An 18391-nucleotide genomic window follows, 5' to 3' on the forward strand; every position below is an offset into this window, starting at 1 on the left:
ACCTGCCACATACATTATTAATTACATGTTTTAAAAAAGCAAAGCAAATATTGAAAAAAAAGTACTGAGAAAAATGTAATTTACAGTTTTCACCTAAAATGGCATTATTAAAGTGTGAAAAATTTTTTCACACAAAAAAAATGATGATGACATTTCCAATAACAATAGCAATATTTTCTATACCTGAATTTATTACACATTTTCAAAAGAAGGCTCAGCTTAGAAAGGAAAAACCAGTGATTTAATAAGACATCATTTCTTCATAAAAATCATTTTATGAAGTGCTTAAAGAAAATGCTTAAGCAAACAAGTTATAGATTTCCATAAATTATCTAGGCATTAAAAGTTCCTGCCAAGTTTTCTCTGCCAGTATATGAAAAATGTAAAGTCTGACTTGATTTCTTTTGTAGAACTGCACAATTTTGTTAAAACACAGCTACTGTTTCACAAGAAATCAATTAAGACTTAGATTTAGGGGTGCTTGGGTGGCTCAGTTGGTTAAGCGTCTGTGTTTGCATCAGGTCATGATCTCAGGGTCCTGGGATTGAGCCCTGGGTTGGGCTCTCACTTCTCCCTGCCTCCCTCTCTGTGTGTGTCAAATAGATAAAATCTTAAAAAAAAAAAAAAAAAAGACTTAGATTCAAATATTTCTCAAGTACCTCCTTTGTGCCAGTAACTATGCTGAGTGCTTATACTCTCTGTCTTCATTTAACTCCCAAAACAAGCACATGAGAATCATTTTTTCCCTTCAAGAAAGCTGAAGTTAAATGACTTCCCCAAGGTCACAAGTCTACTAGTAGGAAACAGGAGCCCCCCGATTCAAAACCGGGCTTTCACATAGAAAGTTCTGGACTGCTCCTGCAACCACAGAATCCTCCGTATTCTTCTCAAGTATACCTGCAATGATGCTAGTGATGCCAACTCCTACACTCTCAGAATTGGTTTAAGAATTTGAATATGACTGAAAAGAAATGTATTTTTACCTGGTAACGTATTCTCTGACACTACCTTTCTGAGCCATAAACACTGAAGGTTCATGCAAGACTCAGTCTATGTTTAATCTAATTCTCACCCTCCTGCCTGACCACCAGCAGGCTCCAAGACTGCCTCCCTGCAAAGTCCATAGACAAGTAAGAATCAATCAGTTTATGTTAAAGTCAGATAAAAAAAAAAATCAGCTGACTCATCTAGAAGAATGAGGCAAATTTAGTAAATAGGGTACAGCATGAATCAGAAACCTATTATCTGAAAGAAAAGTAAACTACCTCTACGCTCACTGAGCAATGATCTGAAAAACTCTGCCAGGTCTCACATCGCTGTCCGGAAAAGGTGCATAAAGCTGTCCCAAAGGACTGAAAACAGACTCTAAAGGAGGGGCTGACAGTGGGAAAAAGGATAAGGGTCTGTAAAGATATTAAAGCTGAACGTTTTGGATTCACCTTTCCTAGTTCAACAACTTCTTCGCTGACAACAATTTCTCTTGTTTCTGTCATCGGTCTATAGCGTATTTCAGCATATCACTGCCTAATGTGCCCCTTAAAGACGGTTCCTGCTCATGATTATTACCTTCCTCCTGTCACTAATCATACATTAACTGTTTGGGAGGTGGATATAAATTCAACCACAGTATCAGCACAACGCATGAAAACCAAAATCAAACTTCAAACTACAGAATCCCTGAAGAATCTTAGAGCACGTTTAAAGCAAAGACATATTTTATAAATATCAAAAATGAGCTTATTTACTGCCTAACTTGTTACTAGCCTAAATTATGCAATATTTCTTTTCACCTTCATGTAAATTATAATGCCTAGAGATAACTCTCTAACAGGGCTTGCAGTACAACTGTGATTACGGACAGGTTTTATAACTACACTGTCCAACATACAAGCCACTAGCCATATGTGAACTACTGAGCGCTTGAAATACGAACAGCAAGTGCATCTGAGAAAACTTTTTATTTAATTTTAATTCATTTAAATTTTAATTTTAATTTCATACATTGCTAGTGGCCACTCTAGTTTGCTCAGCTCTACACAAAAAGGAATCACATGATTTTTTAAAAAAATATTTTATTTATTTATTTGACAGAGATCACAAGGAGGCAGAGAGGCAGGCAGAGAGAGAGGAGGAAGCAGACTCCCCACAGAGCAGAGAGCCCTACATAGGGCTCGATCCCAGTACTCTGGGATCATGACCTGAGCCGAAGGCAGAGGCTTTAAACCACTGAGCCACCCAGGTGCCCCGAATCACATTATTATTTACATTAATTTAGAATGGCTTTATATGCTTTCAAAGTATAGAATATAAACACACAAAACTGCCAGTTAAAAAATATTTTAGGTTGGAAAGAAAAATTTTGATCTGATCACAACAGCATAAAGAGCTTTATGTTTTCATTTATAAAGGTATACAGCATGTAAATTAGTAAGTTATGTAAGCAAGCAAGGCTACCTTTTGGCTGAAAATCTGCAACCATCATTTCAACTATTACTATACGTCTATTCTTTTTATATTATTATTAATTAGACTACAGATGCTTAAAGTGATTAGATTCATTAATACCAGGGTACATGCCATTAGGTATGTAATAATTTGCTGGAAATATTTTACAGTGTGAATATTTCTGAGAATGCAATTCTTTTAAGGGAGGGAATCTCTAGACACAGCTAAAGAGAAATGCTCTATTGACATTTATTTCATTTGGAGAAGAGTTTCTCCATATTAGAGGAAAGCAACAGCTACAACAGATTAAAAGCTTATTGGTATATTTAGAACAATTATTAGTAGGAGGTAATACTCTGAGTCAAATATCAGGATATGCCAAAAAAAAAAAAAAAAAAAGTTCACCTTCCAAATGCTTTGTCTCTCTTCACTCCTACCCTCTTCCCCTTTTTCCATATCTGTGTACCACTGCATACCACAAATGCCCTCCTAATCTTCTGACTCTTTTCTTTGTGACTAAAGGGCCATAAGCACAAAACTGAAGAATTCTGTATTTTCTACACATGCAATATTGCTTTAAAAGTTGGGAGTAGCCTTAGAAAAACAATATAGTTTAAGCCTTTTATTTTTACAAATGAGCAAAATGAAACATAAGATTAAAGACTTATTCAATGGCATACTGGTATCGTGGCAAACTAAAATGGAGATCTAACTCCTTGTGCAAAGTACTCTTTTATTTACACCTCGTTGACAAAGTGTGTGTGTATGTGTGTGTGTGTATTTATCCTAAGATCAGGAAACACCCTCAAAAGTCATCTGTGACAGAAAATAAGCCATCTGGTTTTTCTGGAGCAGATATCTGATGACAGTATTTATTAAATAAAATGATATATGTATTTTAGTTTGTAAGAAATGTAGGCTTATACAAATGTCTCAAAAGAATACAATTTGGTTCCTGCCTTCCTATAACCCCTATTTTTTTCCCTGCAGTTTTGCAACTTTTGATAGAAAAGTTGTTTCCTAACTGCACTAAACAGATAAAATCATGTCACACTACTAAAGACCAATTACGATGGGGTGAGCACTAGCAAAAGGAAAAATAAAATTAAGTAAAAATAAATATTAAATTAATTAATTTAATGAATCATTGATATTTCTATGGTTACATTTTTTTGTCTGAACTAGTTTAACATCCATTAGCTGTCTGAGAATCCTATGAAAGATATGACAATCCTGCATTTCACAGACATATGTTAATTTCATATTCATTTCCTGGGGACTTGGATCAGACATTTTCACATGATCAAATAAAAATACTCAAAATATAAAGTGAAGTAAATAATTTTTGTTCTCAGGAAGTGTCTAGGAACTCAGATTTATAAATTTCTTAGTTATTCTTCCCTACTCTGGATATTAGCCCTATTTCTGTTCTTATTTTTGACACTGATATATGTTTGATAAAAATTTACTTTGCTACTGCACTTATACTGGATCAACACAGGTTTACCCAAATTCTTATACATATTTAAGAAGTGATTTTGATTATTATGTTTGAATTTTGTCAAACAGTAAACTTATTTTTTAGTCATAAGATATACATACTTATCAAAGAAAAACTCAAATCAGCGAAGCAGAAAGTAACTTTGGAACAGAACTCAGTACCCATATTAGTAAATCTGAATTTCCAAGGCCAACGTAACTTTTGGATTTTGAACATGATACCCTTAGAGAGCAATTCATTTTGGCAAGTTGTTTTACTGTTTTTAAGAAATGCTATTTCTTGTTAAGAAAAATTCTAATCCAGCTCTCACAAGTGGAGCTACCAATACGTGCAGCAAAGCTGGAATATAAAAATACGAATGCCTACTGGAATCTGAGGATGCCTTAGCTTTTCAGAATGCCATGTCCTAAAATTAATGACTTTCCCCAAAAGGGGTTAATATATTCTTGTTAATGTTTTAAATTTAAGTTTTTGCATTTGCAATTTTGCTTCATGATAGAATTGTATAAAATATGCTTTAAAATGAATTATAAGAAAGCACGAAAAATTTTAGACCTTAAGAAAGAAAATTAAGTACAGATAGCACATAGCTCATTTAAAAGAGCTTTATCTTCTTCCTATTAGGGCCAGGCTTTAAAAAGTGGTCTGTTTTTGCTGATTCTACTTCCTTACCTTTCAACTACTCTTTGTTTTTTTGTTTTTTTAATTAAGGATTTATTTGAGAGAGAAGAAGAGGAAGAACGGGGAAAGGGTAGAAGAAGAGAGAGAATCCTGAAGCAGACCCCTAGGTGAGCGTGGAGCCAGATGTGGGGCTCAATCCCAGGACCCCAAGATCATGACTTTAGCCAGAAAGAGCTGCCACTTAACCAAATGAGCCACTCAGGTGTGTCCCCCCCACAACCCACTCTTGGAGTCTACCCAGCATGGAGTCTACACGGGGTTTGAGCTCATAATCCCGAGATCAAGATCTGACCCAAGATTGAGAGTTGAACACTTGGGATGCCTGGGTGTCTCAGTAGGTTTAAGTATCTGCCTTCTACTTAGGTAATGATCCCAGGGTCCTGGGATTCTGTCCCATGTTGGGCTCCTTGCTCAGTGGGGAACCTGCTTCTCCCTTTGCCTGCCACTCCCCTTGCTTATGCTCTCTCTGAATAAATAAAATCTTAAAAAAAAAAAAAAAAAGAGGATTCAGATGCTTTAAAGGACTAAGTCACCCAGGTGCATAACTCTTTCATTATCTGATACAATTTGAAATGTTCTGTTCATATGCTTAGGTTTATTTCTGGACCTTTTATTCCATCTACCTATTTCTGTACCATTTTATTATTACCATGTTTCATAACATGGGTTTATGATATCCATTTATAAATGGACAGACTGTTCTCCCTACCCTACACTGGTTTTAACAGAAATTACTTAGTTCTCCCTGTATGGTTATTTTTTTCCAGATGCATTTTAGAATTATTTTGTCAGGGTTATTTGAACAAGTCCTTTTGGGGTTTGGATTGAGATGCAGCCCAATTTATTAATTTTTTTATGATCTGAAACATGGCAAGGGAATACATATATGTATATGTATGTGTGTGTGTGTGTGTATATATATATATATATATATATATATATCTCAAGAAGGCTATATATATAGGCCTTAACATATTTTAGAAAAATTAACACATTTGCATATATTCACATCACAAATTCTATGATAATCAATATAGGTATGTATTTAATGAAACTTTGTGTAGTGGTATTACTTCACAAAGGAAAAGGAAGAGAGAAATTGGGCTATACACAAGTTAAAAATTTTTGATGTCTTTGACTGGTAAAAACATTTAAAAAGGAAAATGACAATCTGGGAAAAAATTTTACAACATACGTAACAAAGGAATTGCTACAAGTAAATACAATAATGAACATTCTTCAGAAAAAATTAACAAAGGGCACACACAAGCAATTCAGATTAGAAATACAATGGGCAATAAACTTTCTTTGCTAATAAATGTGTTTTTAAAAAACCCTTCAGATATATTACTGATAAGAGAAACCTAAATAAGGTTTTCAGTTTATCATGTTGGCAAAATTTTTAAAAAGATATGTAATATCCAGCATTGGTGTAGGGTTGAAGCAACAACCTCATATACCAATGATGCAACTATATATTGGAAAGACCAGGGCAGGGGGGTGGGTTTCATCAGAAAATTGGAAACGGGTTTATTTTATTTTATTTTATTTTAAGATTTTATTTATTTATTTGACAGAGAGAAGTCACAAGCAGGCAGAGAGCGGGGCGGAAGAAGGCTCCATCACTGAGCAGAGAGCCTGATGCTGGATGCAGGGCTTGATCCCAGGACTCTGAGATCATGACCTGAGGGGAAAGTGCCCTGAGGAAACAGCTTTAGAAGTCTAAATATTCCTTGATACAGTTAATTTCTTAAAATACTGGCAAAGAGGGGTGCCTGGGTGGCTCAGCTGGTTAAGCATCTACCTTGGGCTCAGGTCAAGATCTCTGGATCCTGGAATGAGACAGGCTTTGGTCCCCCTGCCTAGCAGGGAGCCTACTAATTCCACTCTCTCTGCCCTTCCCCCTCACTTGTGTTCTCTCTCATTTGCTCTTCTCTCCCCCTCAAATAAATTAAAAAAAAAAACTTAAAATACTGGCAAAGAAAAATATTAATTTGCACAGAAATTCACAGTTGTTTACAATTTTAAAAATACCCTTAATTTCCATAAATTGTAAGTAAATTATAAGTTTGATAACATGGACTCCTATACCCTCAAGAAAAATTAGTCAGAAGGTTTAATCTCATGATAATATGTTACCAGATTAAACCAAAATAGACAAGAATATGTAACAGTGGCATCATGGGCTAGTGGGACTACAAGAAAGCATTCTTCCTCACATAATGGTATTTTCTAAGTATTCTGCAATAGACAAGAATTAGTTTTGTAATATGAAAAAAAGCATAAAAAATAAGGTGCAATACATTGCTTATCCAATGAGAAGTGTTTATTGAGCAACTGAGCAAATGATAATACATGGAGTCCTCAAGATAGAGATTTTGAAGTTATATCCTATAATATAGTCCTATTGCCTCAAAAACATCTTCACTGCTTAAGAATTACTGCTCAAAGTCCTCTATCTGCAATGTTCCTTTTTCACCAAAATAAATATTTTATACCTCTATATCAAGTATGCTCATTTTCCCTATCCTCTGTTTCCTCAAATCAGTTTCTAGCTGACTGCCTTGAGTTCAAGTCCCCTAACATACCCTATGCTTTGAATTTGTACATTACTATTCCACATAAGATGTGAAAACCCTTATCTGGTAAAATACCTTCCAGGAAAAAAAAAAAAAAAAAAGCCAGTTAAAAAAGGAAAACTTTACCTTTTGGTCTCATTTACACACTGTGCCTGGAATTAAAGGATGAGTTTAGGATTGGAGAAAGTTATTATCTCAAAGCCTCTTCTCCACATCATGTCTTTTTTTCCACTCCCAAGAACACTAATGTGCAAAACTGCCTCATGGGGATGAAATGCAGAAGGAGAAGACAACTATCCCCACAGTGTGAGACTGAAAAACTATTTCTGCTCATCACCCCAAACAAAACGTTTCTTCAAACATGACACAAGTTAGTGGCCCCACATCTGGGGTGATGGGTTAAGGCAACCATACCTTCCATCATTTTACATCATTTGTCTTTCCAAATAAACCTTTTACATCATTTGTCTTTCCAAATAAACCTCTGAGGTAAATGCAATATCACTAGATTTATTTTTCAGATGAAGAAACTGGACTTCTGAAATGAAATTTAAGATGTGTTTAAGATCACAGAAGTAGTGACTGAATCAATTCCTGACAGCAAATTCTTCTCACTGAAGAGCAATTCTCTCCTGTCCAGTCCACGGCAGCAGTGGCAGCCACATCCACCCGAGAAAGAGCAGGGGCCTGGCTACAAACCAAACTTTGTTCAGGGCTTCAGATTTAGTAGTTTCTGGGGGGAGAATAACTGTGAACATCCCCATCAAAAACATGGGAGAAAGGGACTTCTAGCAAAATGTCCACATCCAGTTTAGAAGGCGCATTCAGGTGATCAGAGGTGGTGTAGTTTGACTCAACATCACTTATCTCTAAAAATACTCTTTACTTGGCTTCTGGGACAGCACACTCGTATCTCACTGACCACTTCTTTTCAATCCTTCTGGCTCGCTCCTTTTCCCTTGCTAAGCTTTCATTGCCGAAGACGATCAGGTCTCAACTCTTGGACCTCTTCTCCACCTAACTAACCAGCTCTCAAACTAAGGGATGTCTTCCAGTCCTATGGCTTTAAATATGTTCTACTGGTGATGCTTAAGATTAAATATCTTCAGACCTGAACTTTGCTGAATTCTATACTTGTATATTCCATGCCTACTTGATAGCTCCACTTGGATGTTTAACAGACATTTCAAACTTAACGTATCCCAAACTCTGGATTTTTAAAAAAAAACAGACCTTGTGACTTTATTTCCGCCTTTATCGCTGTAGTCAAAACCATTAACAACTTAGTATAGATCACTCCGATGGTCTCTTAGCTCACCTCCCTGTTCCCCTTTTCCTGTCCAGTCTGTTCTCCACAAAACATTTCGGACTATACTTTAAAAATACAATACAATTCTTTTGTCAATCCCCCAATCAACCCCCCAATTAACTCCCCAAACACATGAAGTTAAAAACCCTACAATCTCTATCCGACCTCACCTCCTCCTCTTCTTTCTCCCTCTCGCTCACTCACCTCCAGCCAGTGCTCTCTTTACTCTCCAAATTCACTCGTCCCATTCCTGTCTCAAGACCACTGCACAGTCCAACCACACACCTACATGGCTTACTTCCTCACCTAAGATAAGTGTCAGCTAAATGTCGCCTCCTCACAGGACAGTATTCCCTAACTGCTCCTAAAATGGTAACTCTCAAGGCGCAGTATGTTGTCTTAAGAGGTTATCTTTCGTATAAAAGATGGGCAGCAGGCTAAGAATATATATTTGCTTAACTTTGGGAAAAAAAACTCACTGGAATGATACAGAAGAAATAATAAAAAGTTACCTATTGGATTAGGGAACGTGCTAACTCAGCAACAATGTGAGGGGTAGGAGGGTTTTTCATATTATTTGTTTTTAAAATTGCTTGATTTTTTTGAACCATTTGAATGATCTATCTGAGGGACTACTTAGAAACAAATGAAAAATAGCAGTCTCCCCATCACAGTCTATCCACTTACTCCACATTTTCTTCATTGTGCCTATGCTTCCTTGACTCATTTTTGTCTAATTATCCATTATTATGCAACAGACTGTAAGCTTTGACCAACTTCTTCCATACTGGAGAAAATAATGGTCTTCTCCTTGATTAAAAGCAAACAAAAAACATTCAAATGGTTTTCATTATCTTAGTGTCACCTCTTTTCTCAAGCATATTTTATTTATGTTACATTTACTCTATTTATAAATCTGCATGGCTCTGTACTCGGCTATATCCAGTACACAGCCAGGAGGAAGACATAAGAGGGCTGGCTTGTTAAATTTGTAAGTGTCTAAAAGCCAGGAAGGGAAACTAATCCCTTGGATGACAGACTCATGGAAGATCTCAACAAGTTTTAACCATAGCTACATCAAAGGAGATGGTATCTGAAAGGGTTAAAGTTTAACACGTTCAAAAAATCATCTATGTATACATACAGAATGGGAAAAATCTTAAAATAAAAAAGACACTGGCTTATGTTGACTATATAAAATTGGTGGTTTCCAATTTTTCAAAAAAACAAAATGAAAACCTACATAACTGCCAACTTTTTATTCATTAAGAACTATCATTTCATAAAGAGAGTCATTTTAACATTAGAAAAGAAGAAATATAGAAACTCAAATCCCTTGAATTGCATAACAATAACTTAAAAGCCATACAACATTTTCCTCTCATTTTTCTTTGCTTAGAACTAGCAAAGATATTACTGTTATTACAGAATTAACACAATTTTAGACTGTAAACACAAGTGTACAGCTTGAATTAAGGAAAGGGATAGTTTTACTACACTGCATTCAGATCATAATTACAGAATTAAATATAAAAACTAGACCAGAACAAAAAGAACAGAACTGACAAAACTAAATCTAGGTGACAACTGATGAGAAAGGTAAAGGAAACAGTATCATATGAAGTTGTAAGGTTATCGTATTTAATTTAGAAAAGCAAAAACCTAGCAAAGAAATACCTTATTGTATTGTATTGTATTGTAATCTTCCTCTTATGACAGAACTATAACCAACGGGGAGCAGTTACATAGTAAAGCAGACACCAGCTCGATTTAATTATGATCTTGCTATTGTACTTTCCAGAAGCTAAATGAGACATCCTATGCCTCTTTGTTCATGTAAGTGTTGTTCTTAGAGAAATTGGACTCAGTAAGGCCTCAGGGATATGAGCAGTAGTAGAAGGTACACTGCACCAGGTAACTGTAAGGTCTCCTCTAATTCTAAAATTTTGTGAATCAGAAAAGAGTATAGTTTGCTTTCTTAATTTACCAAAAAGGATGAGTGGAAAGAATCTGGGCTTTTGTCAAAAAGACAAAGGTTCAGTTATAGGGACTACCACTTAGTAATGCATGAGAGAGACAAAATTATTCACTAACTCTAGGCTTCAAATATTCTCAAATTTAAATGTGTAAATTTATACCTTATATACAAGATTACTGCATGAATTACACACACACACACAGGCATATGCACTGCCTGACACAGTAGGTTTCAAGACATGGTAGATATTAGTCATTTATTCAATAAGTATCATGTTCCAAAGGGTAATATTCTATATTACTTATTACTTATTGATATAAGCAAATAATGACATTTTCTGCTACGTCTCATATTGTTTCTTAAACCTAAGCAACACATACTTGAGATTCTTTTCCACTTTCATGTTCTGTACAATCCCTATTTGTAGGTAAGTAATTTTTTAAGGTTTTGTTCATTTCCTTTCAACCTTTGACATAAAAGAGGTCCTTCAGTACATATGGACCATGTCATTCATTTTGGCCAAAAAAAGTAGAACATAGATATACTCTTGCATAATCATTTACCTAGACTAGACTATCTGTCTAGTTTAATCAATTCTACTACCAGAGAGATGTCTTATTCTTTTGTATTGCCCATGCTGGCTAGTTCAGTCCCTCAAAAAATTTAAGTAAATAAATTAAATCCCATTTCACCAAAGGTAGTTGATTATTGGAAATCTTGGTTATTAACGTAAGTTTATGAAATAAGGATGGTCTGAGTTTCTCCCCATCAGAAGAAATTCATTTCTTACTGAAACATAGCAACACTCAACATTTTCCTCCATATTATCTACCCACCAAGGATTTTTCAGATGGTATCTAATTGTTTTTTGTTATACTTCCATAATAATTTGCAACTGTACAGATATTTGTTGGCCATTCAGTACATTGCTGTCTGTTAGTTATTTGAATAGGACACTGCTTAAAACCCCAATGTTCACGATAGAGAACAAAATCAATCATTACAAATTCAAATACTAAAAATTATTTTATGGGAGTATAATTTTGCTGAATAAAAAATGTTAACAAGTTTAAACATAGGCAGTATTCAGTACTAGATGAGTGGTATCTGATTACTATCAGATGCAACAATAAAACTTCAGGGTTTTGTAACTGAAAAAAAACCTGACACTTGGAATAAAACAAATCACTAAGCATAGAATTTTTAAAAACACTTTAATATTTGCATTAGTGAGCATAATATATGATAACTTTATAGTATAAATGTCATCATTCTAAGGCTAAGATAGAAAACATGCAGTAGTTATTTCTAAAGTAATTGAGAACAATGAAATTTACCAATAAAATACATTTAAAGTTTGATTTAATATAACTCCACATGCTGAATTTAGTTATTTTCAAGTAAGCTAAAATTTAAAAGGGCATATTAATAAATTCTTTCTAAAAAGTCTACTAAAATGCAAAGTAGAATTAAAGGGTAAGATTATAAAGCAAAAAAAGCACTCTGTCAAAAGCAATTAAATGAAAAAACAAATTTTGATAAAAAGTTAGATTTTTTTTCCCTCAAAAGTTAATGGGAGAATAATGTAATTCACTGAAGAAAAATGAACTTCACAGGTTCTTGTTACAAGGCAATTTTACTTTTTTTTTTTTTTTTTAAAGATTTTATTTATTCTTCAGAGAGAGAGGGGGAGAGAGCGAGCACAGGCAGACAGAATGGCAGGCAGAGGCTGAGGGAGAAGCAGGCTCCCTGCTGAACAAGGAGCCCGATGTGGGACTCGATCCCAGCACACTGGGATCATGACCTGAGCCGAAGGCAGCTGCTTAACCAACTGAGCCACCCAGGCGTCCCAAGGCAATTTTACTTTTAACAGAGCTTACAGAGTTCATCATGCCATAAAATACTACTGAATATCATGACATATTAAAATATGCTTACTAATAAGTAGTAGGGAAAAACTTCCAAAAGTTTTTTTCTTATGAAAAGCCCATGTTATCGCCTCTTGGCCTTTTGGTTAAGATCAAGTGTGAAAAGCCCATGTTAGAGCACCTTTCCTTATACTGTAAGTTAATTTATAATAACAAAGTTCCACTTCAGTAGAATTATTTTTGCATCACAAGGAGAAGGACTAGGTTAATATGACTAGGGGTATCAATGAACTGGATTGTTAAGGCCAACTCAAGGAGCACGTAGAGAAGCTTTCCACAAATTTTCACAGGCTAGGGAGACTAAGGGACCAAACCAAAAGAGTCCACTGGAGGAACAGATCTTGGTTTTATCGGGCTCTGCTTTTCAACAGCAGTGACGCTTGGACAGACAATTCGGTTAACTTTCCACGTTTCAGTGTCTTCCTTTATGTCAAGTGCACTTAGATTCTTGAGTTTTAAAACACCAAAATCCTATGATATCCACAAAGTTAGGAAGGATGCAAAACAGCACTGGTTTTACTTTTTTTAAAAGTAATGGTAGAAAAATAGAAAATTATTTGTACCTTGCAACTGAATTACTAAATTTCTGAAACCCATCCAGCTGGGGTTGTGTCAGTGAAGATCTAGATACAGTATTCACAATGTAACTCGCCTCCCCCATTATCCCTCCACCTGCTCCTCCCCATCCTGCTTCATCCTTTCTTCCGCTTGTCTTAACGCCAGCAAACGGTTGTAAGCATTGAGAGCTCAAGATGAAATCATTTTAAAAGATGCATTTTTGAATCAACGATCATCTGCCCCACCACATTTCTCCCAAATGAGTGAATTTTCTTTAAGAGAAGGAAAGCATGAATAAACAAATTCAGAAACAGAAATGTACCGGGCTCGCTTTTTGTTTTGACTGCTCAAAAAACAAAACCGAAAGATAGAGCCTAGTCTATTCCCTTAGGAACGTGAACGCGTTACCCACCCAATGAAAAAACAATTCTGCTGGTTCATTTCCTTGCTACACAACAGCCTCGTCGTCGAGTCCCTTCTAAGTCCAGTCTTCAGAGCCATCTAGTAATGTCGTGTTTATCACCTTGGCAATGCTTGGACAGGCACCGTCCCTGTCTTCCAGGGCTCACATTCTTCAAATAAATCCCTACAGCCCTACTAAACACCACCCTTCCCGCCCCCTCTAACCACCCCTCCCCCGGGGTTCCATAACTTAGGACACAAATCCCACGTCTTCCCGCCCTGTGTCAGGCATAAAACGAAGGGAAGCACACCAAAACCCCACATTTGAATCTCAGGACAATGAAGCCGACAGGAAGCCACTCTCGCCTCCCCCGGGTTTACTACGGAGCCGGAGCCAGCGCGGGTGCAGTCGCCTGGCAGGGTGCGTGACACCACGTCTTCCACGCCCTCCAACCGCGTCCAGAGGGCGCCTGGCCTGACCTCCACCCCCCTCCCACAAGCCGCCCCACATCCCCCAAACCAACCTCACCAGGAGGCCCGGCACTGTTAGCGGCTCCGGTCGGGGAAAAATCCCTTCCCCAGCTGCAGCGCAGCCATTCCCTCCAGTGCTCCGCCCGCACCCGGAGCGAGCGGCTCCGGCGCAGGGGGAGGGCTGCACAAAGCCGAGAGGGCGCTGCAAATGGTTCAAGACATTCTCGGGAAGAGGAGGCGGCCAAGGGCCCGGAGGGACGGCGGGTGGGGCTGGGGGGGCAGGGTGGGGGAGGGGAGGGGCGGCCCCGAGGAGCCCCGGGTTGGGGGGGGGGGGCGCCGCGTGGAGCAGCGGGGAAGCGCCCCCTTCGCCGCCGGGCCCAGCAACCCGGGCCGCGCCCCGAGCCGCCGCTGCAAACCCGGGAGGATGGAGGGAAGCAGCGGCGGCAGCGGCGGCAGCGCCTAACCCGAGCAGCTGAGCGCATCACTTACCCCTCACCGCTGAGAGAGGGACCGGACGGGGGAGGCGGGGCGCGTCGCGTCCCGTGAGTCTCTCGCACGCCGTCCTCCCCCCACCCCGTCGTCGTCGTCGCCGCTGTCGTCGTCGTAGCTGCCGCTCCGGTCGATCTCCCGGCCCTGAGCTCCGCTGGGCAATAACGTTATTCCACACACGCCCCGCACATAGCGGTAACGGCAAAGAGCGGCCGCCCAGTGCGCAGGCGCCTGAGGAAAGGGCGAGGAACCCGGCCCTATCCCCTCAGCCGGCCCAGTCCCAACGATCTCTTACTGCGCAGGCGCCAAACGCAGACAATGAAAAGGGACTGTGCGGAGGGTCTCACCCAAAGGCTTCTCCAGCTGCCTATTGCGCAGGCGTGCTCCAAAGACCTGCTTGAACAATGAAGAGGACGCTGGCGTTAGCCGGGACTGCAACTAAAAAGGACTACAGTTCCCAGAGGGCAGTGCGCCAACTCCAAGTGGAAGTCTCGCTGCTGGGCATGCTAGGATTTGTAGTGTCGGATGCCTTCAAACTCTAGGTTGTTTGGGAGATTTAAAGCTTCTTTTTCTTCAGAATTTATTTGGCTGTTTTGGCAAATGGTCGCGGCTGAAAGACGACGAGCTTGTTATTTGTGTCCTTGAGAAGACTCAAGGACCAACCGCAAACTAGCAGACTTAGAAGAGTCAAGGCCTTCAGGGAGTTCTTTCTGTCGGTCGGGTGGTCCAAACAGCAGGATGGGATAAAGGCTGGACTAAGCCAGCCTGGGCTACAGAAAAAGGGCGGAGCCTCCAAGCAGTCTCTTGGCAACCGGATCTGGCCGCCAAACCGCCAAAGCTTGTGGCGCGATGTCCTCTGGGAACTGTAGTATAGTTGGAGGGGCCTTTTAGGAGTCTCGTGACTGCAGACTCACGGGCTGCGGACTACAACTCCCGACGTCCACCATGAGGGCCACTGGGTGGGAAGGGCCCCCCGCGAGCTCTGTCCGGGGTTCCATGCTCCCCAATGACAGCAGCGGCAGCAAGCAGGCGGGCGCTTCTCCGGCGCCAGGGCCTCCTGTTCCCCGAGGGGCGACACTGGACACTTCCCCACGTGACTCCCATCCCTTGGTCCCAGGTCTGTGCATGGCGAAGTCTCCGGAGAACTCTACCCTGGAGGAGATTCTGGGGCAGTATCAACGGAGTCTCCGGGGTGAGTTGCGCCGAACCTCTGCGCCCTAGCCCCTGGGTCCCGGGGCCTACTGGGCGGGAGCTGGCCAGGTGCGTGTCCTAATACCTGGGTTCAGCCCCAGCCAGGACGCAGAGGAGGAAGATGGATGGTGCTGTGATCCTTGAGCAGAGATGAAATAGTTTGCGTTTGTTTTTACCGTGAAGCAGTTAAGTTTCCCCCTTGATTCCCATAGTTACCTGAACCAACTCCCTGAGCTTGACATAGGCATCGTTCTCACCCAAGGCCAGCAGAAACTTTTGGGTGGCTCTAGTCCACTCTTGCCCACTTCCCTAATTTGCTCTTTAATCCAGTAAATTCCTGATTCACGCTTTTTACACATTAAGAGAGTGGTGTAGGCTGCTGAATGCGATTTATCGGACCACGTAAAAGAAAATACTAATTATTTTAATCACAAAAGCTTCCATTTAGTGGTCTAGGCTACTTACATACGTCAAATCATTTTAAACTCACAGCAACATTATGAATATCCCTCTTTTACACGTGGAGAAATCAAGGTGGAAAGAGATTAAGTTAGCCCAAAGTCCACACAGCTGGTTAGTGGCAGAACCAGGTATTAAATTCAGTCACGACTGATTGCCTTAGCCTGTTTTTTTCTTTATTAATCATGCCATGGTTACTATTACTGATACCTTATTTGGTTAATTCAGATTTTCTTAGTGTCATTAGGGATCAATGAGACTTTATAAGAGTGATGTTTGTATTTATCAATAGATCTGTCATCTTGGACATCATATATACTACCTGGAAATCTCAGTACTATTATTTTAAAGAGGAAGTTATGGTATTGTCTACAGGGTTATTTGTGAGGAGCGAATGAAATAATACACAAAAAGCACTGATTTTTCAGCTTTAAAAAAAATCGTTACCCATTGGTAAATACATTTTATGTGGGACATATACATATAAGAGTTTCACTGGAGAATATTCTACTAAATATAATATACTCTATTCTTTTGCATTTTCTTAACCCTTTAGATCATGACCAGCAGTTTTTGTTTTTTGTTTTTTGTTTTTAAGATTTTATTTATTTATTTGACACAGAGAGAGAGAGAGAGAGAGCGAGCATGAGTAGGGGTAGGGTCAGAGGCAGAGGGTGAAACAGACTCCCCACTGAGCAGGGAGCCGGTTGTGGGACCCAGGACTCTGGGATCATGACCAAAGCAAATGCTTAATTGACTGAGCCACTCAGGTACCCATGACCAACGGTTTAAAAAAATTATTTAAAGTGTTTAGAACAATGAGTCACTTAAAAATGTTGTGGCTACTGTGTATAAGGCATGCTTGGTGCTGGGGATACAATAAAGAGGTAGACAGAGTCCCTGTCCACACGGAGCCTCTGCATAGTGGGGGAGAAAGACAATAAACAAAATAATTACAGATGATTATGATAGAGAATAAGGGTAAAGAGTAGTGCTTGGCACATAAGAAGCACTTGCTAAAAGTCCGCTGCTACTTATAATTGGTTCTTGCAGCAAAGTGAAGATTTTTTGAGGAGATGAGAAAGTTTATCTTCTAGTGACTCTAGATTTTGTAAGCGTTATTATGTATTTTTTCCATCTGTCAACAGTGTTGTAAACTGTCAACATTCTCAATATTCAAACTGTAAGAATAAAATAATTGGTCTTGAATACTCTCTCATCAGAGTACTGATGTTTCAGGAGCTTAGATACAAAAATAACCACTTCTGACTTTTCATTTGAAAGCAAGAGGTGCACTGTGCACAATGATAACGAGTGATTTTTTTGAGGCTGGTAAATATTTGTTTTTAGTTATAAGTTTCTACTAATACTTTGCCTCCTCTTACCTTATTTTGAAATGTTGTCTAAGCAGTGGGGGCTTAATAGGGCTTTTTAGTGCAATAGGTGGTTAATTTCAAATGAGTGCTGCTTTCAGTAATTATTTAGAGTGGAGTGTTTTCATTCACAGGTGAAACATTTTAGGGTAAATTTTAAGTTTAGCATGACAACTGTATAAGATCGTAAAAACAGTTATAATCAAAAGCAAACATGAAGCAGAGAAAAGAGTTAAAGTTGTTTTTTTTTTTTTTTAAAGTAATGGCTTTGACAGTGAAACAAGAAATGGAACCTGACTTTTCTGATGGGTTTTCAGGACTTATTTTATTATTTATTTAGTAGCATTTTAACTTTTTTTTTTTTTTAAGATTTTATTTATTTGCCAGAGATAGAGAGAGAGTGTACACACAAGCAGGCAGAGAGGCAGGTAGAGGCAGCGAGAGAAGCAGGCTCCCTGCCGAGCAAGGAGCCGGATGCGGGACTTGATCCCAGGACCTTGGGATCATGACCTGAGCCAAAGGCAGTGGCTCAACCAACTGAGCCACCCAGGCGTCCCAGCATTTTAACTTTTATGCGTAGTTTATATAACAGTTCATGGAAGGAAACAGCTAATCCTGAGTTAAAGTACAGTCAGAAGTTCTTTGCTTCACACATATAAATTAGGCCTTTTGAATAGGCTAATTCCCTTTGAAGTCAAAATGTGTGCTTCTGAATAAACAAAGTATGGTGGCATTATTTTCCATGTGGAATTTCATTATTTAGTATTTTAAGAACTTGTTACTATACAATCAGATAAAACATAATCTGAAGGTTTTTTTGTTTTATTTTGTTTTGGTTTTGTTGCTTTGTTTGGTTTTGTCTATCTGCCATTACTTCCCCAAAATGTTTTTCCTAGTTCATGTTTAAACAAAGTCTAATAAGTATTCTTGGTCTTTACTCACATGTTATTCCTCTGGTTCCTTCATAATTGTACATGTAATTATTATTAATATTCCTTCATTTATAGTCAGCCAGGAAGTAGCCATA

At 38.8% G+C, this 18391-nt stretch overlaps 2 protein-coding genes across 21 annotated transcripts in view; one reads left to right on the forward strand and one right to left on the reverse strand.

Annotated features, from left to right (window-relative positions):
* CEP170 (centrosomal protein 170) overlaps window positions 1-14622 on the reverse strand; it is a 124832-nt gene extending 110210 nt beyond the window's left edge. For 7 of the 11 annotated variants that reach the window (XM_032317271.1, XM_032317268.1, XM_032317266.1 and 4 more), the window contains exon 1: window positions 14342-14621. The gene's annotated coding sequence lies outside the window, so the exon portion shown is untranslated. Of the gene's footprint in view, window positions 1-13905; window positions 14117-14341 lie in introns of those variants that run through there. The other 4 variants (XM_032317270.1, XM_032317264.1, XM_032317261.1 and 1 more) reach the window with 3 other exon arrangements.
* A 503-nt stretch (window positions 14623-15125) lies between these two features.
* The window catches only part of SDCCAG8 (SHH signaling and ciliogenesis regulator SDCCAG8), a 229597-nt gene continuing 226331 nt past the window's right edge, over window positions 15126-18391 (forward strand). For all 10 annotated transcript variants that reach the window (XM_032317272.1, XM_032317273.1, XM_032317277.1 and 7 more), the window contains exon 1: window positions 15126-15533. In XM_032317272.1, coding sequence (XP_032173163.1) covers window positions 15287-15533 — 247 coding nt within the window. In that variant the 5' untranslated portion in view covers window positions 15126-15286. The remainder of the gene's footprint in view (window positions 15534-18391) is intronic.

The sequence above is a fragment of the Mustela erminea genome, chromosome 17, assembly GCF_009829155.1.
Source record: "Mustela erminea isolate mMusErm1 chromosome 17, mMusErm1.Pri, whole genome shotgun sequence".
Taxonomy (NCBI): domain Eukaryota; kingdom Metazoa; phylum Chordata; class Mammalia; order Carnivora; family Mustelidae; genus Mustela; species Mustela erminea.